Genomic DNA, 23908 nt, shown 5'->3' with positions numbered 1-23908 from the left:
AAAATTAACAGTGGACAATTAAATTAACACACCAAGAGTCACCATTTAATTTACCTGTTGAAAAATAGTTACAAAGATGTAGAGGATAAAAAAATCTCATTGTAACGCCAAAGCAAAGAAAAAGTCACAAAAAGAGGACTGTTGTGTCTTATTTTGCATCAAAAATAATTACCTGTACTTGCAAATAAATTAAATATATTTGCTGTAATGAAACACAACAAAATTCAAATTGAAAAGTATTTCTTCAATATACGTACATTCAACTACTTCCTGATTGAAATTTCAACAAAACAAAATTGAAATACAAAACCCCTCTTAATTTTATTTTTTATATTTTATTTTTTTTTAATATGGTAAAATATAATATTACCACTATTTCGTATAGTAATTCAAGCATATAAAAGAAGCTTCAAGAAAGTTGTAAACCAGAAAAGAATATGACCTGAGCAATTTGAATACCTATGTAGATTGACGGTTTCATGTTTCGTTATATGTATATTAAACAATTAGGCGAACAAATACGCCATCATAGGATGTCTACATTTTGTGATAATTTATATATTGACCTGATAGCTGAAGGGAAATCAAAGCAGTTCTCAGCGTATCTGTAATTAGAAATCCAACATCGTTTAAAAACTTTATTGTGGTTTTTCTTCAAAAATTCTGCATACAATGAAGGCCCTCTACATCTATCTGCCAGCACAAATGTGGCTGGACTCGTAAACTTTCGTAGAGTTACTTGTTTTCGTGCTTTCATGCTAAAATCAGAGTGTATGTAATTAAGAGTGGCGACATGTGCCGCATTTGACAGGTCTTCTGCTCGTTTGGAACACGGTTTTGTATGGGAATGACAGATGAATTCTGTTCCAATTCTGACAGTGTCGCCACTCTTAATTACATACACTCTGGCTAAAATCTACTTAATTATTCAATTAGATACCTAATCACAGCCATTTACCTTCTCGATTGAAAATAGTTTTTCTGCCATCAATAAATAAACAACGTGAATTGGTTGCTGAGATACGGGTCAGCGTCGGAATCAGTTAGGCGTCGGAAGCAGTTGCTGTCAGAATTATTTATAGCAGCCGCCATTATGGCTAGCGTGGAAAGCTGGATTTTTTTTTGCTTTATGCGTAACATTTGGTAGTACCCACCCCCTCCCCACCTTTTAATGTAACAAAGTATAACGCAAGTTGGACCTCCCCCTCCCCGCAAAAGCGTTACGTAATTTGAGAACAGACCCTTATGTGATTTTTTGAATATGTACTAGAAGAAAAAAGTTTTAATTTATCTGAAGTTTCAGATTTACGAGTTTGGTGACATTTACTCAAGTGTTTTCTTATTAGAGCGCGCGAAATCGTTTGTGTAGTTTGTATACGCGGATGTATTTGGTGAAAATATTGAATAAGTGATAATACCAGGAAAATATGGATCAATAACGAATTGCTCGGAATACCGCTGGAAGAGTAATGATTTTTTCGTGGACACTCGTTGTGGTCTTCTATACCTCAGTTCATTTATCCGGAACTTGATCAATTTGGTGAGATTGTTTCAATATGTTGTTATATGATTCCAAAACTAAATACGCGCTGGATTTAAGAAACCGGAAGTTTGTGTATGGATCCATTATCTAATTGATAATGATAGCATAAACAGGCGGGGCTTATTGCAAGTGAAAATGACCTCGGACTGAACGTGATTTACCAGGCAGTCCGAAATGGGTCACTGGAACTGCAGTAGAGCTAACACCTTCTAACTCCCGAGCTAAAGCTGACTTTATTAAACAGCTTTCTTCCATAATACCACTGCCGGACAGTGGGGCTAATATTGAAGATACAACACAATACACACAAGACCCTTATGCATTTCGTATGTTCATTTGCCTGAGTGTGGGCAGCCCCCACAGAGAAGTAATGATTCTCGCTTTGTTCTCGTTAGGAGCTTTGTAAAAGAAATTTATCATGAGGTATAGCCTCCGAAATCAGTTATTTATCATGTCAGCTTGTGAAAAAAGTCTCTCGCGGTATGCTACATATGCATATCGTATACGTATACAGAGATGATAAGTGAGAGACTACGTCAGTTCAGCGGACGATTGAAGCCAACCAGCCCCCACTTAGAGGGAAGTTAAGGATGCCATCCAACAGCTAAAGACCAATAAAGCAGCTGGTAGGGATGGTATCGGAGCTGAGCTCATAAAGATGGGCTCGGAAAAGCTAGCCACTTGCCTGTACAAACTCATAGTCAGAATCTGGGAAACTGAACATCTACCGGAGGAGTGAAATGAAGGGGGTAAAAGCCCCATCTACAAGAAGAACGATAAGCTGGGGTGTGAGAACTTTTGAGCAATCACCATCCTTAATGCCGCCTACAAAGTGATATCCCAGATCATCTTCCGTCGTCTGTCACCATTAGTGAATGAGTTCGTGGGAAGTTATCAAGCCGGCTTCGTTGACGGCCGCTCGACAACGGACCAGATCTTTACTGTACGACAAATCCTTCAAAAATGCCGTGAATACCAGGTCCCAACGCACCATCTGTTCGTTGATTTCAAGGCGGCATACGACAGTATAGACCGCGTAGAGCTATGGAAAATTATGGACGAGAACAGCTTCCCTGGGAAGCTTACCAGACTGATCAAAGCAACGGCGGATGGTGTGCAAAACTGTGTGAAGATTTCGGATCGCGCCGGGGACTAAGACAAGGTGATGGACTGTCGTGCCTGTTGTTCAACATTGCGCTAGATGGTGTCATGCGAAGAGCCGGGTGTAACAGCCGGGGTACGATTTTCAACAGAGCCAGTCAATTTATTTGTTTCGCGGATGACACGGACATTGTCGGCCGAACATTTGCAAAGGTGGCAGAACTGTACACCCGCCTGAAACGTGAAGCAACAAAAGTTGGACTGGTGGTGAATACGTCAAAGACAAAGTACATGCTTGTGGGCAGAACCGAGTGCGACAGGGACCGCCTGGGAAGCAGTGTTACGATAGACGGGTATACCTTCGAGGTGGTCGAGGAATTCGTCTACCTCGGATCCTTGCTAACGGCTGCCAACAATGTTAGTCGTGAAATACGAAGGTGCCTCATCTGTGGAAGTCGGGCCTTCTACGGTCTCCAGAAGAAACTGCGGTCAAAAAAGATTCGCCAACGCACCAAATGTGTCATGTACAAGAAGCTATTAAGACCGGTTGTCCTCTACGGACATGAAACATGGACAATGCTCGAGGAGGACTTGCAAGCAGGAGTATTCGAGAGACGGGTGCTTAGGACCATCTTTGGCGGTGTGCAAGAAGACGGCGTGTGGCGGCGAAGAATGAACCATGAGCTCGTCCAGCTCTACGGCGAACCCAGTATCCAGAAGGTAGCTAAAGCCGGAAGGGTACGATGGGCAGGGCATGTTGCAAGAATGCCGGACAGCAACCTTGCAAAGATAGTGTTCGCTTCCGATCCGGCAGGGACGAGACGACGTGGAGCGCAGCGGCGTAGATTCATCGTAGAGCTGTACCCCATCAATTATCAAGTAATGTTGCTCTGCATATATTTAACTAGTTTCCTTTACGAAAATAACGATCGTTAGTCTTTTTTTAATTAAATCAGTTTGGGCAAAAAGGCAAGCGTTTCAATCCGTTACGCTGAAAATCGCAAAATGCACACAATAATTTCATGTCGAAATTTAGAATTTAGAATGCATGAATCATCTTATTTATGTATGGAGGTTGAGGTTGAGTCATATGCACAGCCAAGATATTTAACAAAAAATATGATTTTTGAACGGCCGAGTTGCCGAATAATATGCAATTAATTATTTTTGTATGGCAATCGAAAGATGAGGCTTTGCTTCGGCTCAATTGACCAGAGCGAATTGATAATTTGACTTTAAAGAGACTTAATTGTGGGTGTCCAACATGTGTCCATTTAAGGGTTGAAAATATGTTGCACTGTCCAAAACGAAGTATATTTTCATTTAAGAAAATTGCAAATTCTACCGGTTTATCAATAACTGAAGCCCATTTCGAATTCCTATTTCATGAATAAAACTTTCTTTTTTGAAATGTTGTGATTTCCGCCCGTATCGAATCTGTATTTCAATAGATATAAGCAGATATTGGGAAACACTTCCTCTAGGGGTCCAAAATAGGACATTCACGCACTGAAAATTTCCCGCCGGTTGTTTTTGAAAAATTTGCTTAAATATTCTAAATATATATAATAAATTCTATATATAATAAATTCTATAATAAAGAATACAAGGAGAATTCCCACAGATGTGCTGAAGTTCCAAGAGCAATTGGATTCTGCAAACATTTGTATGATAATTTCCACGAAAATTCCCGGAGTAATCACTGCAGGAGTTTCTGGAATAAATCGGTGCATAAATTATAATGCATAATTTCTGCAGAAATATTCGCAGATATTCTCTGAGATTTTGGCTGAAATTGTAGTACGACACAGGTATTCCTGCCGAAAAATTGCGGATAAATTGGCGTTAAAAATGTCAATTGGCGGTTGCATGAGCTCATAGAGAAAGTTGTCACAAAAGCTTGTGCAGTTATATTTGATTTTGTATTATTTGTTTCTTGATACGAATTCAAATAATTGTTATGCAGAAATTTTGTCTAAAAATTAAAGTTGTATGGTCTATTTCCTTAATCTCTACGCAAGTTGACCATCTAAAAGAGTTGTTATAAATATTAGCTGCGATTTTGCTTAGTCCTATTTTCTTTTTTGTTCAAACATGTGTAAAGTTGAAGGTGAAAAGCATATTTAAAGTCGGGAATAATTACAAAAAAAAAACAAACTTGAAAAACAGATGTTCAGTAAATTGTGGAACCAAAATTGATATTTCACGTTTAGTTGTTTGGAACTTAGTTCTGGGTCGCGCCGATTTAGCGCGGAATGGGTTTCAAGACGCGCGGAAATGGCGCGGATTTGATTTTAGTCGGCGCGGATCTGGCGCGGAAAATATTTCAGGATCTCCCCGTAAAACATTAAACATTAAAACAATACATTTTAAAAGTGCATTCCAACTATTTCCAAACGCATTTTTCATCAATCATCGACGTAACATAAAAAGTAAAGCTCCCTAGTATAAGTCAATTAATTTGAATGATGATTTTTATAGCTTTTCGGAACGATCTCCTTAGGCGGCCCATATTGCCCCAATTAGCCCTTTATCTGCTCTTTTTTCCACCTTCTGCGTATTCAATCTACTATGATCATTTTCCACTAATCTACCTTCGACTACTACTAATCTACAATCCCTCTTTGCTTTTATTATACTAGTGTGGTATATAATCCTTATGCCTAATGGGCTGAGTTCTTACACGTTTTTCTCTACAACTTCCGCTATCCGTTTCCTTTAACGGATCCGACGAGCAAGGTGAGTCAATCTTCTTAAGATGGGTTACAACTCGTCAATACTCTTTGCCAGATTCACGCGAACGAACCGTTGTGTCCCCGCCTACTATTCGTACCTACTACTTCATATTTCTCTGGTGAAAATCAGTGTCCAGTTTGTTGTTTTTCTTCATTCTTGTAGTCAAAACTCGATCTCCTACTTCGATTTCTCCGTCTTCTATTGCCAATGGTGGCACTATTGGTAACTTGCTCCTTATCTTCCTTCCAAACATAACTCTGCAGGGACTTTCCAGCAGTTTTATGACTTGAAGAACCAACCTCCAATCTTTTTCAAGCTCTTGTGCAATCATTAGTCTCCTAAGAAGCGATATATTCTGCCTTTTCACTTATCCATTCATAGAAAGTCAATATGGTATCGTACTGATGTGCGTTATTCCGCTTTCCTCAAGTTGTGGGCCGTTATCTGCGCTTAGTGTCACTGATTGGCCAATTCCCGTATAGTATCCGAAGCTGTTATTTCCGTCATTTCACACACAATAATAATCAATAACCACCAGCAAGTATTGGGCCCAGAAAGTTAACGGCAACGTCAGTCCATGGCTGTACCGGGAGTTCTCTCTTTATCGTTGGTTCTGGCGGTTCTGGTTATTAAAATTTCTGTCGTGTATTTTTTTTGTTTCTCCTCCAATTATGACATTATCATTTAAGGTTGCGAGGTACCAATAAGCTCCCCCGCAACCATAAAGCATTTCAACAATTTATGGGAGTGTTACCATTCCGAAAGCCTCTTGAATATGAACAATCCGGGATTTGTAATGCACGTAATGGTGTCTCTTCTAGTTCTGCTTGGTGAAACGCTTCTCTGATATCGAGCTTACTCCACATCTTTCCCTTTCCCAGCCTTGCCAAGTACTGGTGAACAACTGGCATTGGGAAATGTTTTCTAACTACAACCTCATTAACACGTAATAAATTAAGACAAATTCTTGGCTCGCCATTCATTCTTAAGGTCACTCCTGACGTTTGTTATGACCTTAAGGTCACTCCTGACGGAATCCAAGTTTCAAAGTGCTCGCGTTTTCGGGGGCACACCACTCGATACGAAAGCAACACACAACTGTCATTTTTATTTTTTCACGCATGCGACGCAGCAAAACTAAATCAACAAAAATGACAGTTGTGCGCCGCCTCCGTATCGAGTGGTGTGCCCCCGAAAACGCGAGCACTTTGAAACTTGGATTCCGTGAGGAGTGACCTTAATCCTCGTCGCCAATTGTAACATTTGGGAACTTCAAGACGGTGTCACTTGAGCACAATTAACTACGCAAAACTCGTATACTTTACACGAATACACAACTCTTTATTTGTACAGCTGTTCTTGGTCCTTGCCCGAGTATATCTGCTCTTTTTTCTACCTTCTGCGTATTTAAGCTACTATGATCATTTTCTTCTAATCAACCCGTTCATCGACCCTACATGCCTACATACTACTCGAACCATCCCAATCTTGCTTTTTGTTTTTTTTTTTCGATCAAATTGTCAATCCTTTATTTGATTGCAGCATCGCACTCTAGATTGATTTGAATTCGAGCTTGATGGTTTTCTTCAGAACTCATGAAAACGTAATATTTTTACATTTTTTTGACTTCCTCATATTTTATCTTTTAATATAGGTATATAAACACAGATTATCCAAAGTCGAATCGATTAGTGAGCAAATTTTGCAAATCGGTCCATCCGTTCGTGAGTTATATTGCCTTAAAGGAAATGTAAACTCATTTTTGTATAAGTACAAATAGAGAAAAAAAAACATACTCAATATGTTTGGGTGAAAATTGAGGGATCATGCGTCTCCATTACATTCTGTATATGTATGGCTCTGTGCTGTGAGAAAATTATAGCATTTGGTCAATATTAAGAGAAGATAGGAAGTGGCGGTTACACAATTAGGTGAATCAACTGAATTTGACGACTTCAATGTTTTATGACAGTCACTTACCTATTTTTTATGCAACATCACGGCTTGTCTTATGGCGCCATATAATACGCATATGATTCCAAGCGTTAAAGCTCAAATAAAATGATAAATGTTGTCTTATCATTTGCCAACTAGGCTCATTTGAACATTTGGCATGAACTCATCGATGATATCGCATTGCTCACAAATATTTACATTCCAAAGATTATCACCTCGCGCTGGTCCAGTAATCGTGTAACACTTGTGCTCACTCCACACAGTTCAGTTTTAATAAAATTAAAATCAATACGATCCTGTTGCTTACAACCAATAATATGCATATGGATTGACTTACCTTTCGAGTGCGAATCTTCAACGCCAGCGACGAAGCCGACTCCATCAGTATCAGGTTCCGGATCGGGGGCATCTTTTGCCCATGCTCGCCGTAGATTGTCCTCAGAAACCATCGCACCAGCAGTACCAGGAACTTGTGACTCACGTTCAGAACCGTTTTGCCCAGGCTGTGCGGTTTTCGTGTATCTACGAAGCTACTCGTAGACGGCTGTTGCTTTTGATCCCCGTCCATTCCGGTCCACGCATTCAAACCCCTCAGCAATGATTTCGCTTTGTATCGCAGCCGTTCTCGCAGTCTCATCTAATGTGTGCCGTTGTTGTTGACTTGATGGCTCGTTGGTAGTCGAGAGGCGACTACTAGTGACCGCGTGCACTTAGACCAGCTGACCAGGGGAAGCGGTGAACTAAGTGGCAATTGCGCTCCGCTGCTCAGTCTCTCACGCTCTCGCGGCGCAGAGAACTGGATAAGGCTGGTTATCGTGTCGGTCTCGGTCGGCACTGTGTCGGGAAGAAGAAAGGTATGGAACAATGAGATAGGAGTAAATAATTATTGCACTTTTTTTTTATTTCATACACTGTTTGACTGGAAAAGTACTTTGGTCGAACGCGAACCGCGAAAGGAATATATTCTACGGCGGTTTTGCAAGTTGTCGTCCACACAATTAGGTCTGGTTGATTGCATAGAGCTGGTAGATGTTTTGGTCGATGACCTGTTTATTTTAGTTGTCTGTTCGCAAGTACAACATGTTACATCATGAAACGGTTCCGTCGCGGTTAAGTTATATCCGGGCCTTTATACACGATCCAACATTCTTGGAAAATGGATTACTGAGCTGTTCTTTTTTAAATTAAAGTGTAGCCTTTCAAATTTAGGATCTCGTAGACATAGAAAATGTACGAATGTACTTATGGCAAATTGTCTAGGTATATTTTTGTTTTTCTAATACAATAAAGTTTGTAACCGATGGTTTCAAAATTATCGCATTGGCTCCACCAAATGCGGGAATTTGGGCGACCTCCTTTATACGCCACTGGTCTAATGGAATAGGTGCTGCCATCTATGTCTGAGGTCGCGGGAGTTCATTTTCGAAACAAATTTAAGGTAGACCGTATGTAGAATTTCAGTTCATAAAATCAATATGGTTCTCGATATGGACACTAGAGGGGCTGTCAAAATCATTATTCAATACAGATGAATTACCAATACTTATAAAATATAGACTTCTTGCTAGCATGATTGAACTAATTCTTTCTTTCTGGCTCAAGACTTCAAGAAAGTTAGAAGGCGCGTGTTAAAAGTCGAGGTAGTGAAAATTGTATAAAAAGCATGTGTGATTTTTGAGTAATTCTTGTTTCTAATTCTTTTAGTTATAGTTATTCCTTAAAAGCTAATTGTTAAAAAGCTTAAAATAAAGTGTTAGTAGTGCAGTTAGTAAATTATTAAAGGTAAAGAAATGTTAATAGTGTTAGAGAAACTTAACCTAAAATAAATGTACTATATACAGGGTGCTGTGTGGCTAATAAAAGCGGTTCGCATTCCAAGGGAATTGCGTGCAATTGAACCTAGTGGAAAAAGGTAAATGGATCAAAATGACTGTAAAAGTCGTCGAATGAAATCTTATCAGGTCACTAATATCAACCTGAACAGGCCTAACGAGGCCTTTTTCCATTTGTTTAGGCCAGTCGTCTGGATTTCCGGGAGAAACTGGTCCCAAACGCCCAACTTGCATCTAATTTGGAATATTCCGAAGCAAATCAAATCCCTGAGCCAGAAATCTTTCCTGCTGGTGTTCCTTTGGGGTAAATAGCAGAAGAGGGATCCTCGGCACTACAATTGTCCCACCACGTTTTCAGGACTTTTGATAGACCATTCTGATCCGAAGTTCAACGCCATTTTTGGAGACGCCATCTTGAATCGACAGGCCGAATCGAACGCTGAAATATCTTGAAGTGAACCGGCCCCCGGCGATAATAGGCCCGGTCCACCCCCACGCAGCGACAGAGAAAATAATTGTTGCGCTTCCCACCAGAGGTTCTCCACCATCGCTCCACCGTCAAGTCGGTTGATTGGCCAATCACTATTGGTTCATTCGGGCGACTTTTATGGGTAGCAGATCGATCCAGAGGTTCCCCACCTTCACCGTAAGTGAGCCACCGATCCACAGCATCCAGATAAACCGTAAGTCGCGCTGGTATTATTAATTAAACCTAAATTTTGTGCAATAGGCAGTTACGTAAATCGTGATCACGAGGTTAGGCAAATCTAGCTAGGTACCCAAAAGTAAGCTAAATAAATAGCATGATGTTTGTACAACAATTGTATTTACCTAAAACCACCTAGCTTTCTATTAGGAAAAGAAATTTGATGATCTTAGAAATCACATTATTTAATTAATATCGCCCTAAATTCGATGCAAACTTTTTAAAACAAAAGTTTCCCACCCACTCGTTTTCTGAAATCTTTCAGAGGGTAGAAAAGGTAAGATCGAGCTAGCAAGTTGGTTTCAACCCTGGTAAATGAACCTCGACAGTTCATCTAAAATTATGTTGTGATTATGCTGACCCTTCCCTGTATCGAAATGTAAACAATTCGCATAAAACGACCCTGGGAGTTTCCGATTCACATTTGAATCCAGGAACGTTACAAAGGAGTTATAAATTGGCGCCCACATAAAAGGTTTTGACATTTATTGTTTTGCAAATCGGTTACAGATCTTTCCGTACCCGGTAGAGGGAGGAAAAAACAGCATAAAACTGTTTTAAGGTTTTCTTTGCGTTCGTCGAACGTCAAATTAGAACGCTTGCTATTCAATATAGGTTATCAAATTTAGAGTTGAAAGCCCCTGGCCGCGTTAACAACAAACAGGTTGATTTGTTTTGGTGGCATTATTTTGTAGCCATTGAATGTTATTCGGTGGTAGTCAGTGGAGTGTTCGTAGTGTTTTGAGCTTTTCGACGGTAATTAGTGAGCCCTAGAACCACACAGGCCGTTTTGAAAACCGTCCTGGAGTCCGATTGTATAATCGAGACTGAGAAGGGTGAGTACTGTTGGATAGAAGAGTGAGTCTGAAGGGGGCACAGACGTTGATCTGGCCGTGGTTCGAACACTCATTACCATCGAAAAGTTCCCAGCATACGAAACACTGCCTGATATGGAATCTGAGATAAAATTGAAGTATGAGACCCTCCTCGTCCATCACTTGGAGAGGGAAGAGGTCGAGTTTGAACTGGAGATTCGGGCAGTAGCGTTTGAGAAAAACGAAAGTGTAGGCGCACTAAGAAGACGTCTTAGGGAGACACTGAAAAAGGGTGATCCGAAGGAAATAGATTTTGTAAATTGTGAGGGACGGAATGTGGACGGAGAAATAACTTTGATTGACAGGTCGGTCAAGGAAATCAATGACTATTTAGAGAAGAAGAAACATTTCGAGGAATTAAAGACGCAGTGAAAACACGTCTGGTGCACTAGGTCTCCCGGTGGTTGACAATCCAAACCGCGGCAGATAAAGATCGATACTTAGAGGAGTGGGATAAACTGCTCAGTACTATTCGTCAATTGTACAACACGTACTTGACCATGTTTACTCAATCGATGAGATCCGAAAGGAGGTAATGCTACAAATATCCAACTCATTATCCCAACTACAGTTAGGTCAGACTGGACAACCTAAAGTTCAAAGTATATCTAGAGAGACACAGACGGATGATACAGACGTAGGAGAGCTAACTAGTGGTAATGAAAATCGACTGAACCTCATAAGTAGACGACAACTGCTATCGAATTTAGAGAACAGGCCAGCATCCTCGTTGGTGGCTCCTTCGAGTTTACAACCATCTGGATCAGGAGTAGGCCGTCGTAGACCACAGGAACAAGAAAAGTAATAAGACGATTTGCATTGTCGTCTACACGCGACATTTCGGAGCAAGACTCAGACTCGTCGTCTATTTCTCCACCACGTAGGTCGAAAGCCAGGCCTAAAAGGTCACAGACAAGGCGAAGTAGACCAGTTTCAGAATGGAACTTGCGCTATGACGGTAGGGATGGTGGTAGAGATTTGATGAAGTTCATACGCGAGGTGGAATTTTATGCCAAGTCGGAAAATGTCTCCGAAAAGGAACTATTCCGCTCAGCTATACATTTATTTAGTGGATTAGCAAAACTATGGTTTATGTCTGGAGTAGAATCCGAAGATTTTACTACATGGCAAGAGCTAGTGGCGGAAATGAAAAAGGAGTTTTTGAGTCCTGATCATGACCACGTAAGCGAGGTGAGAGCGATTGACAGGAAACAACGGTCGAAAGAAAAATTCCAGGATTTCTTTTTCGATATCCAGAAAATTTTCAATTCTCTGACGAAACCGATCTCAGAGAAGAAGAAATTCGAGATAGTATTTCGTAATCTCCGAGCCGATTACAAAGGGCATATCGTGGCTGCGCAGATTGATAATCTGGCGGACCTCAAAACCTTCGGCCGGAAGCTTGATGCCACTTTTTGGTTTAAATATGAAACCCGGAGTCAGGATGATCAAGCGCCTAAGAATAGGGTTCAGATAAACGAATTAAAGACGGGTCAAAAATCAAAACAAGGCGGTGAGGTAAATAGGCCAGATAAGGGAGTAGCTGTTCACAAAGAGTCGTATAAACCCGCGGCGGAGAAGATTTTCAAACCGACTCCCCGTATAGACGAACCGCAGATGAAAGCCAAAGGGGGCAATGATCCTATCGATGGTTTGAAGGTTCTTGTTGAAAAGTACAGGCCACCTCCTCCTGGTATTTGCTGGAACTGTCGGCTAGAAGGCCATCACCAATCCGAGTGTAGAGCCCCCAAGCACAAATTTTGCTACAAGTGTGGATTCTACCAAGTCGACACAAAGTCCTGTCCGTGGTGTGCAAAAAACGCCTAGGCACCCGTCTGGAGGGGCAGACGGTAGTGATGGACAGTAGCAAGTCCCCCAGAGAATCGGAAACCGATTCAAATTTAGTAATACCGGATTTGAGACAAGTAGGGAGTGAGGAATACATACATTCATCGAACATTGAAATCAATGAACATTTTTTGAAAATGACGAACGACGATAGACCGTTTGTTCAAGTAGAAATCTTAGGAATTCCACGAATAGGGTTACTCGATAGCGGTGCCAACAGAAGCGTTTTAGGATCCGGGGCGAATGCACTTATAAAAGCATGTAAATTAAACTTACGCCCTGTTCATATAGAGATAAATACTGCCAGTGGTCAAAAGCTGGATGTGTCGGGGTGTGTAGAGTTACCCATTACGTTTGGGGCAGTCACAAAGATGGTATCGGCACTAGTAGTTCCATCCGTCAAACGACAGCTGATCTTAGGGTCAGATTTCTGGCAATCGTTTGGGATTGTGCCCACGATTGTCTCTTCACAGATTCCGATTTGTGTAGAAGAACTTAATGAGGGATCCCTGGAATCGACATTAACAGAAGAACAGATAAAACAGTTAGAAGAGGTCAAATCTTTATTCAAACCCGCCGTTGAAGGTCATTTAGAAACCACCACAATGATTAATCACCGGATCGAGTTAACCGACGAAGCTAAGAAGCTTCCATCTGTGCGGATTAATCCATTTCCAACCTCCCCTGCTCGACAGGACAAGATTAATCAGGAATTAGATTCTATGTTGAAATGCGGAATCATTGAAAGGTCGTATAGTGACTGGGCACTTCGATTGGTCCCAGTAGATAAATCAGATGGTTCAGTTCGACTTTGTCTCGACGCCCGCAAACTGAATGAGCGGACTATACAGGACTCCTACCCTCTCCCACATGCTGACAGAATCCTTAGTAGGCTTGGTCCTAGTAAATATATATCAACTATTGATCTTTCGAAAGCGTTTCTGCAGGTACCCTTGCACCCACGTTCTCGGAAGTTCACAGCATTTTCAGTACTGGGCAGAGGGCTGTTCCAGTTCACTCGCATGCCTTTCGGCCTAGTAAACAGTCCGGCAACTTTGTCGCGACTGATGGACCGGGTTCTAGGTGGCAGTGAACTGGAACCAAACGTGTTTGTTTATCTCGATGACATCATCGTGATAAGCAACACGTTTGAGGAGCACCTGGATAGGCTTAAACAGTTGGCAGGCAGACTACGGGAGGCGAACTTATCCATTAATTTACAAAAATCTAAGTTCTGTGTGTCTGAAGTACCGTATTTGGGGTATATTCTTAGCAAGAACGGACTCCGTCCAAACCCGGACAGAGTAGAGTCCATCGTTAATTTTGAACGGCCAAAATCTCTTCGGGCACTACGCAGATTTCTTGGAATGTGCAATTACTATAGGCGCTTTATAGCGACCTTTAGTGAAATTGTACGACCACTAACAGATCTTTTAAAAGATCATCCCAAATCGGTCAAATGGAATAATACGGCCGAATCCTCTTTTGTCAGAATTAAAGAGTTACTGATTAGTGCTCCCATTCTGACAAACCCCGACTTTACTAAGCCATTTAGCATCCACTGTGACGCCAGTGACTCGGCAATAGCAGGGGTCTTGACGCAAACGTATGAAGGCATTGACAAACCCATAGCCTATTTTTCGCAGAAGCTCAGCACACCCCAATTGCGATATGCGGCCACTGAAAAAGAGGCCTTGGCTGTGTTGTGTTCCTTGGAGAAGTTCAGGTGTTATATTGAGGGGTCGCGATTCACCGTAATAACGGACGCGTCAGCTCTAACGTTTATTCTACGCAGTAGTTGGAAAACGTCCTCCCGTTTATGTCGGTGGAGTCTTGAACTCCAAAAACACGACATGGAGATTAAACATCGCAAAGGGGTTGATAATATTGTGCCTGATGCTCTGTCCAGGGCGGTGGAAGAGATCTGCGCCCTACCAGAGAAGTCCGATTGGTACCGTCACATGATTCATAAAGTTGAGGAAGATCCCGAATGTTTTAAGGACTTTCGTTTCGAAAACGGAATTCTTAAAAAGTTCGTTGCCAACCCTGGTGACATAGACTACCGCTTTGAGTGGAAAATTTGTGTTCCTTCGGAGTTGAAAGATAAGATTTTATTCGAAGAACATGATGAGGCCATTCACTTAGGCTACGAGAAAACACTGGCGAAGATACGTAAACGATACTACTGGCCCAATATGGCCAAAGAAATAAAGGCTTACATTCATAAGTGCACTATCTGCCAAGAAAGCAAGCCCACTAATCATTCCCAACATCCGGTCATGGGACAGCAAAGAGTGACCACTAAACCCTTCCAGATTATTGCTCTGGATTATATCCAATCCCTACCTCGAAGTAAAACAGGAAACTGTCACCTTCTGATAGTAATGGATCTGTTTTCAAAGCTCAGTTTGCTATTCCCAGTCCGTAAGATTTCCACTCAATCCGTGATTAAAATTCTCGAAGAGAGTTGGTTTCGCCGTTACGGTGTTCCTGAGTGTCTGATATCAGATAATGCTTCGACTTTTCTTTCAAAAGAATTTAAAGCTCTTTTAGAAAAATATCGTATTCAACACTGGGCCAACTCAAGACACCACAGCCAAGCCAACCCCGTGGAGAGATTGAATAGAACCGTCAACGCATGTGTCCGAACGTATGTAAGAATGGACCAAACTCTATGGGATAGCAGGATTTCGGAAGTGGAATATGTTCTAAATACCACTCCGCACAGTTCGACAGGGTTTTCCCCATATAAAATTGTATTCGGGCATGAAGTCGTAGGTAGAGGAGACGAACACCGGGTCGACAGGGATGTGATAGATATTTCCGATAAGAACAGATTGGAAGAGAAAGTTAGAATTGATCAATTTATTCGAGATTTAGTGGTTAGAAATTTAGAAAAACAATACCAGAAAAACTCACAACATTACAATTTGCGTCGACGAAAACTTGCACCAGTCTATGCAGTCGGCCAAAAAGTATTCAAGAGAAACTTTAAGCAGTCCTCCGCAATAGGCAAATTTAATGCCAAACTAGCACCATGCTACGTTCCTTGTACGGTCAAAGCTCGGATAGGCACCAGTTCCTACGAGCTGATCGATGAGTCGGGAAAATCCAACCCCGTGGCAAGACATGCTTTTCAGCGTAGCGAACATCTTCATGAATATGTCCAGCATACATTTTGAAAAGTACTTCTCCCGAATCGTGCGTTTACAAGCAACTACATTTTATCCAAACTATTGTTAGCTACATATTTTCAAATTATTCAAAAATAATACCAGCTATTATGGGCATGTAAATATAATCCTAAAACATCTTTCTGCCCACCATTTATTTCATTTCAATTTCACTATTGAATGTTGTTCGAATTGCATCCCCGGACCATTTCAACTGTGATGCTCATCACAGTATAAACAATAATAATATCTTTTGTTTGATTCGGGCAGGAGAACAAGTTACGAAATATGATTTCGTGTAGCGTTTGATTTCACCTATCGATTCACTCCAATTCGTTAGTTTATTATATTTTATCATCAAATAACATAATTCCCATGGTCAAAGATGGAAATCTTGCAAATTATTTCGAAAACAATTTTCAGATTTAACCAAAACAAATAGTAAACAAAACACATAATGTTTATTTTCGTACAATAACAACGGACGGTAATGAGCTACCGTCCGTGGACATGGTGGCTATTGTCAAACCCCTTGTGGTAGTATAGGACGCCAGGGGGGTGGGAAAATCTCTTGGCATTTTCTCCGCTGCTGATTTGAAGCCAGGGACCTGAAATGAAAGAAAAAATAAATGATTAATAGTAGAATCTGAAAAATTTTGTCAATGATTCATTGACGTCAACATTATCAGATACTTAGCTGAATAAACATTCTTATTAGATTCTCGCTGGGACTGCAGACCAGATGAGAAAATGGAAACGTAAATAGCCTGGAAAGATGAAATAATTGAAGGAGCAATGTTAGATTGAGTTAGTTTCTTTGACGAACAAATCGTACTTACCCGAATTTCCTTGATCCTCGGAATACTTATCGTGGTTGAATTCCCAAGACAAATGATGCCATCACAACCGATCATTGAACATTATTGATTTCGACCCGTTTTAGAGCGCTCGAACGAGATAAAATTCCGCGAATAGACTAACGCAAAATGAACTCCCCCAAGAAATTATGACGTTTGAGCGGGTCGCATAATGAACGCAAAATGAACTTTTGTTCGAGAAGACGACCCGCTCAAATGTCAAAATCCATCAGGTGAGTGAATTTGATGAACTCCTGCACAGGTCTATTGACGAAATTGTCAAAAGAAAACACAGTGACTGACAAACCAAAACAAAGTTCATTCATACGTTCCGATTGACAGGTAGAAGGTTCATCGATTCATTTGCTTTTCCAGGGTCGGAAGAGAGAAATAGAGGAGATGAACAAAAACAACCAGTAGTAAATTTCTGTTTTACCAAGAGTAAAAGCATACGAAAAATCAACTCTACTAAAGTATTTTCATTAAGAATTAAAACAATATTTTCTTTCATCCGGTCGGAGGGGTATTGTAACCGATGGTTTCAAAATTATCGCATTGGCTCCACCAAATGCGGGAATTTGGGTTACCTCCTTTATACGCCACTGGTCTAATGGAATAGGTGCTGCCATCTATGTCTGAGGTCGCGGGAGTTCATTTTCGAAACAAATTTAAGGTAAACCGTATATGGGAATTTCAGTTCATAAAATCAATATGGTTCTCGATATGGACACTAGAGGGACTGTCAAAATCATTATACAATACAAATGAATTACCAATACTTATAAAATATAGACTTCTTGCTAGCATGATTGAACTAATTCTTTCTTTCTGGCTCAAGACTTCAAGAAAGTTAGAAGTGCGCGGCGCGTGTTAAAAGTCGAGGTAGTGAAAATTGTATAAAAAGCATGTGTGATTTTTGAGTAATTCTTGTTTCTAATTCTTTTAGTTATAGTTATTCCTTAAAAGCTAATTGTTAAAAAGCTTAAAATAAAGTGTTAGTAGTGCAGTTAGTAAATTATTAAAGGTAAAGAAATGTTAATAGTGTTAGAGAAACTTAACCTAAAATAAATGTACTATATACAGGGTGCTGTGTGGCTAATAAAAGCGGTTCGCATTCCAAGGGAATTGCGTGCAATTGAACCTAGTGGAAAAAGGTAAATGGATCAAAATGACTGTAAAAGTCGTCGAATGAAATCTTATCAGGTCACTAATATCAACCTGAACAGGCCTAACGAGGCCTTTTTCCATTTGTTTAGGCCAGTCGTCTGGATTTCCGGGAGAAACTGGTCCCAAACGCCCAACTTGCATCTATTTGGAATTTTCCAGAACAAATCAAATCCCTGAGCCAGAAATCTGCCCTGCTGGTACTCCTTTGGGGTAAATCGCAGAAGAGGGATCCTCGACATCACCATTGTACAACCACGTTTTCGGGGCTTTTGTTAGACCATTCTGATCCGGAGTTCGACGCCCTTGTTGGAGACGCCATCTTGAATCGACAGGCCGAATCGAACGCTGAAATATCTTGAAGTGAACCGGGCCCCGGCGATAATAGGCCCGGTCCACCCCACGCAGCGACAGAGAAAATAATTGTTGCGCTTCCCATCAGAGGTTCTCCACCATCGCTCCACCGTCAAGTCGGTTGATTGACCAATCACTATTGGTTCATTCAGGCGACTTTTATGGGTAACAGATCGATCCAGAGGTTCCCCACCTTCACCGTAAGTGAGCCACCGATCCACAGCATCCAGATAAACCGTAAGTCGCGCTGGTATTATTAATTAAACCTAAATTTTGTGCAATAGGCAGTTACGTAAATCGTGATCACGAGGTTAGGCAAATCTAGCTAGGTACCCAAAAGTAAGCTAAATAAATAGCATGATGTTTGTACAACAATTGTATTTACCTAAAACCACCTAGCTTTCTATTAGGAAAAGAAATTTGATGATCTTAGAAATCACATTATTTAATTAATTTCGCCCTAAATTCGATGCAAACTTTTTAAAACAAAAGTTTCCCACCCCTCGTTTTCTGAAATCTTTCAGAGGGTAGAAAAGGTAAGATCGAGCTAGCAAGTTGGTTTCAACCCTGGTAAATGAACCTCGAGAGTTCATCTAAAATTATGTTGTGATTATGCTGACCCTTCCCTGTATCGAAATGTAAACAATTCGCATAAAACGACCCTGGGAGTTTCCGATTCACATTTGAATCCAGGAACGTTACAAAGGAGTTATAAGTTAACAACCTAAAGACTATAATTTCACCTCGGAGTTGCCTTCGACAAAGTCTGGTTGATTACTATTGAATTTGATAACCATCGGCCGTTGCACCGTTGTAAAGTAGTTATGAAGAAATTAGTGTATGGAACCTTACTAGAAAATTGCTGCCTCGCAGCTTAGTGTTCTTTAGGCACTTTCACAATTGTTAACTGCGAGGCGAGCCATTTTCGCATTTGCATGTCATAAGGTTAACACGATGATACATTTTGCCCGAAAATTTCCTAGACCGGACCGGGAATCAAACCTTGGCACCTTCAGCATGGTCTTGCTTTGTAGCCTTGCATCTTACCGAACGGTAAAGGACTTTTTTACGTGAAAAAAAAAACAATATAATCCACCTAGCGATGATGGTGTCTTTCTAGCTCGTTTGGCTTCGCCTTAGAATCCTAAAAAGGATCGAAAGGATCGGTTCATCCGACAATCCGAGTTTTTTTTGTGTTAAATTTTCATAAGCGCCAATGTAATATACGACTGAAGTGTTCCCGACGAATTTTTAAAAATAATGGAATAATAATAGCTAGCTGACAAGTAACAAGTGAGAACCGTTTCACTAAATAAACTCTAAAATATTTTTTGTTCGATCATAATTTTCTGATATTTCAATTATTTTATATTTACTCTAAAAGTGTTTTAGTTAGTTGTTACAATATATCTTTGTTGTTGAATACTTATGTGCTGAAAATGAAACTTTTATCAAAAGAAAGGTCTAGGGACCCGACAGATTTTTAGCCATTTGTAATAAAATCTTTTGCAACAACTCTGACTCACAAAGACGCGAGGTAGTAAACAATCTAATCTATATAGGTTTTTGCGTTATCGCAGTAACGAAGCAGCTGCTAGTGAGGTTCAACGGTGAACGGTCATATACAATGTTCCGCCTTACACAGCGACAACATGACGCTATATTCGGCAAATAATGCTGTATCACTTGTCACATTTATTCATTAATAGTATATGTTTGACCTTGAATAATGTTTTTTTTTCTTCTTTGTGGTATTTAGTTAGATATCTAATCTGTGAACATTTAAAGTTATGTTAAGAAATTTCATGAAAATCAATGAACCGTTAAAAGACTTCACTATTCCATTAACATCCACTACAATCACTTTGCAGATTCGTTTTCTGATTGAAAACTTCTTCGTGTTTTTTTCCCCTAAGACGCTCAGTAATAATTAAACAATGAACCTGAGGATTAAGATCTAGGGTCCGTACACTAATTACGTGAGCACCTATCGGGTTATTATTAGTGTATGTCCCTTAAGTTGATTAGTAAAGTAAAATATTTTTTCGAGCCCGAGCAGTAGAAAATATTGCATAAAACTCTCTCTACGTAAAACTCAGGGACTATGTCCGGGGCAGCAGGGACTATGTCCAAGGGCTTGACGATCCCTCCCCAGGCCATCTGCGAGTTGTGGCGCCTGCCTAGGATGTGGTGGGGTTTGACAGTGGGCCCTGTTAAACCTCTATAAAAAGCTGCATGTATCCGCAAGTAGGCTCCGCAAAAGCGACCGTGTGCCGATCAAAGCGCACAAGCCCAAGTCCTGGTGTTAGGTGGGACGCTAAACAGCCCAGACACGACGGCCCTCCGACGAGACAGGAGGTTTGCGCAGACCAACAATACCAACGACATTGAAGATAAGACGACTCGATACAATCGGCAACGACCTAGGCGACGAATAAAGGATCACGATTGGAAGCTTGGAACATGGAACTGCAAGTCGCTAGGCTTCGCAGGTTGCGATAGGATAATCTACGATGAATTACATCCCCGCAACTTCGATGTCGTAGCGCTGCAGGAAATCTGCTGGACAGGACAGAAAGTGTGGAAAAGCGGGCATCGAGCGGCTACCTACTACCAAAGCTGTGGCACCACCAACGAGCTGGGAACCGGCTTCATAGTGCTGGGAAATATGCGCCAACGCGTGATTGGGTGGCAGCCAATCAACGCAAGGATGTGCAAGCTGAGGATAAAAGGCCGTTTCTTCAACTATAGCATCATCAACGTGTACTGCCCACACGAAGGGAGATCCGACGACGAGAAAGAAGCGTTCTATGCGCAGCTGTAGCAGACATACGATGGATGCCCACTGCGGGACGTCAAAATCGTCATCGGTGACATGAACGCTCAGGTAGGAAGGAAGGAAATGTATAGACCGGTCATCGGACCGGATAGTCTGCATACCGTATCGAACGACAACGGCCAACGATGCATAAACTTTGCAGCCTCCCGCGGAATGGTAGTCCGAAGCACTTTCTTCCCCCGTAAGAATATCCACAAGGCCACATGGAAATCACCTAATCAAGTAACGGAAAACCAAATCGACCACGTTCTAATCGACGGTAAATTCTTCTCCGACATCACGAACGTACGCACTTACCGCAGTGCGAATATTGAATCCGACCACTACCTCGTCGCAGTATGTCTGCGCTCAAAACTCTCGACGGTGATCAACACGCGTCGGAGTCGTCCGCCGCAACTTAACATTGAGCGGCTACAAGACGGTAGACTAGCCCAAGACTACGCGCAGCAGCTGGAAGTGGCACTCCCAACGGAAGAGCAGCTAGGCGCAGCATCTCTTGAAGATGGCTGGAGAGATATTCGATCCGCCATTGGAAGCACCACAACCGCTGCACTAGGCACGGTGGCTCCGGATCAGAAGAAACGACTGGTATGACGGCGAATGTGAGCAGTTAGTTGAGGAGAAGAAGAATGCAGCATGGGCGAGATTGCTGCAACACCGCACGAGGGCGAACGAGGCACGATACAAACGGGCGCGGAACAGACGAAACTCGATTTTCCGGAGAAAAAGCGCCAGCAGGAAGATCGAGACCGTGAAGAGACGAAGGACTGTACCGCGCTAATACCGCACGAAAGTTCAATGAGAAGCTGAACCGTTCACGCATGGGCCACGTGCCACAGCCCGATATGTGTAAGGACATAAACGGGAACCTTCTTACGAACGAGCGTGAGGTGATCCAAAGGTGGCGGCAGCACTACGAAGAAGCACCTGAATGGCGATATGGCAGACAACGGTGGCGGTATGGTAATGAACCTAGGAGCACGCGCGCAGGATATGCAACTTCCGGCTCCGAATCTCCAGGAATTCCAGGAGGAGATCGGCCGGCTGGAAAACAACAAAGCCCCTGGCCCAACTACCAGGAGAGCTGTTTAAACACGGTGGTGAGGCACTGGCTAGAGCGCTGCACTGGGTGATTACCAAGGTTTGGGAGGATGAGGTTCTGCCGCAGGAGTGGATGGAAGGTGTCGTGTGTCCCATCTACAAAAAGAGCGATAAGCTGGATTGTAGCAACTACCGCGCAATCACATTGCTGAACGCCGCCTACAAGGTACTCTCCCAAATCTTATGCCGTCGACTAACACCAATTGCAAGAGAGTTCGTGGGGCAGTACCAGGCGGGATTTATGGGTGAACGCTCTACCACAGACCTGGTGTTCGCCATACAGGTATTGCAGAAATGCCGCGAATACAACGTGCCCACACATCATCTATTTATCGACTTCAAAGCCGCATATGATACAATCGATCGGGACCAGCTATGGCAGCTAATGCACGAAAACGGATTTCCGGATAAACTGATACGGTTGATCAAGGCGACGATGGATCGGGTGATGTGCGTAGTTCGAGTTTCAGGGGCATTCTCGAGTCCCTTCGAAACCCGTAGAGGGTTACGGCAAGGTGATGGTCTTTCGTGTCTGCTATTCAACATCGCTTTGGAGGGAGTAATACGAAGGGCAGGGATTGACACGAGTGGTACGATTTTCACGAAGTCCGTCCAGTTATTTGGTTTCGCCGACGACATTGATATTATGGCACGTAACTTTGAGAGGATGGAGGAAGCCTACATCAGACTGAAAAGCGAAGCTAAACGGATTGGACTAGTCATCAACACGTCGAAGACGAAGTACATGATAGGAAGAGGCTCAAGAGAGGTCAATGTGAGCCACCCACCACGAGTTTGTATCGGTGGTGACGAAATCGAGGTGGTTGAAGAATTCGTGTACTTGGGCTCACTGGTGACCGCCGATAACGATACCAGCAGAGAAATTCGGAGACGCATAGTGGCTGGAAATCGTACGTACTTTGGACTCCGCAAGACGCTCCGATCGAATAGAGTTCGCCGCCGTACCAAACTGACTATCTACAAAACGCTTATAAGACCGGTAGTTCTCTACGGACACGAGACCTGGACGATGCTCGTGGAGGACCAACGCGCACTTGGAGTTTTCGAAAGGAAAGTGGTGCGTACCATCTATGGTGGGGTGCAGATGGCGGACGGTAGGTGGAGGAGGCGAATGAACCACGAGTTGCATCAGCTGCTGGGAGAACCATCCATCCTTCACACCGCGAAAATCGGACGACTGCGGTGGGCCGGGCACGTAGCCAGAATGTCGGACAGTAACCCGGTGAAAATGGTTCTCGACAACGATCCGACGGGCACAAGAAGGCGAGGTGCGCAGCGGGCAAGGTGGATCGATCAGGTTGATGACTTGCGGACCCTCCGTAGACTGCGTGGTTGGCGAAGTGTAGCCATGGACCGAGCCGAATGGAGAAGACTCTTATATACCGCACAGGCCGCTTCGGCCTTACTCTGAATAAATGAATGAGTGAAAACACTGATGGAAATGAAAAATCATTCCTTACTTTGATCATAATATAGAAGTCAATTTTTTCCAAATTTAATTCTTCGCTATAAAATGGTCCCCCAAACCTAATGTCCCCTACGAGACGAGCCAGCTTCGGGCTGAAAGTCTCGATAATAAAGACAAAAAAAAATGTCCCCAAATGTCCCTTCATCTGTAAATGGGGGAATGAAATATAACCCTAGTGCATACCACCTTTTAGTGAGTAATTTGCTTGTGCATATTTGTGCTTTTACGAGAACGTTGCAATCAAAGTTTTCTTAAAAATTGTGGTTTTTATTCTCTATACCTCGTAATGATGGGGCCCTCCTTAGCCGTGCGGTAAGACGCGCGGCTACAAAGC

General features: G+C 42.1%; 2 protein-coding genes and 3 long non-coding RNA genes across 8 annotated transcripts in view; 3 read left to right on the top strand and 2 right to left on the bottom strand.

Annotated features, from left to right (window-relative positions):
* The window catches only part of LOC134204727 (cytochrome b5 reductase 4-like), a 280937-nt gene that overhangs the window by 34088 nt on the left and 222941 nt on the right, over nt 1-23908 (top strand). The window lies entirely within an intron of this gene.
* Nucleotides 1-23908, bottom strand: part of LOC134204719 (fatty-acid amide hydrolase 2-B-like) — a 59966-nt gene that overhangs the window by 10417 nt on the left and 25641 nt on the right. Inside the window, exons 1-2 of one of the 2 annotated variants that reach the window (XM_062679496.1) lie at nt 8247-8407; nt 7674-8170 (exon numbers count right to left, since the gene is read on the bottom strand). In XM_062679496.1, the coding sequence (XP_062535480.1) occupies nt 7674-7973 (300 nt within the window). In that variant the 5' untranslated portion in view covers nt 7974-8170; nt 8247-8407. Of the gene's footprint in view, nt 1-7673; nt 8171-8246; nt 8408-23908 lie in introns of those variants that run through there. The other variant, XM_062679495.1, reaches the window with a different exon arrangement.
* On the top strand, nt 8965-9389 carry LOC134204752 (uncharacterized). Its single transcript, XR_009977957.1, has 3 exons — nt 8965-9118; nt 9178-9248; nt 9321-9389. It is a non-coding gene; the product is annotated as an uncharacterized LOC134204752 (long non-coding RNA).
* On the bottom strand, nt 16210-16940 carry LOC134204722 (uncharacterized). Its single transcript, XR_009977947.1, has 2 exons — nt 16610-16940; nt 16210-16537 (listed from the first exon to the last, which is right to left on the bottom strand). It is a non-coding gene; the product is annotated as an uncharacterized LOC134204722 (long non-coding RNA).
* Nucleotides 17278-18016, top strand: LOC134204738 (uncharacterized). Of its 2 annotated transcripts, XR_009977951.1 has the most exons (4): nt 17278-17509; nt 17574-17651; nt 17711-17781; nt 17854-18016. It is a non-coding gene; the product is annotated as an uncharacterized LOC134204738 (long non-coding RNA). The 2 variants fall into 2 exon arrangements; XR_009977950.1 differs by having other exon boundaries at nt 17711-18016.

The sequence above is a fragment of the Armigeres subalbatus genome, unplaced genomic scaffold (assembly GCF_024139115.2).
Source record: "Armigeres subalbatus isolate Guangzhou_Male unplaced genomic scaffold, GZ_Asu_2 Contig857, whole genome shotgun sequence".
Lineage (NCBI taxonomy): Eukaryota > Metazoa > Arthropoda > Insecta > Diptera > Culicidae > Armigeres > Armigeres subalbatus.
Note: the sequence above shows the minus strand (reverse complement) of the source record. Positions and strands in the feature narration are given on the sequence as shown.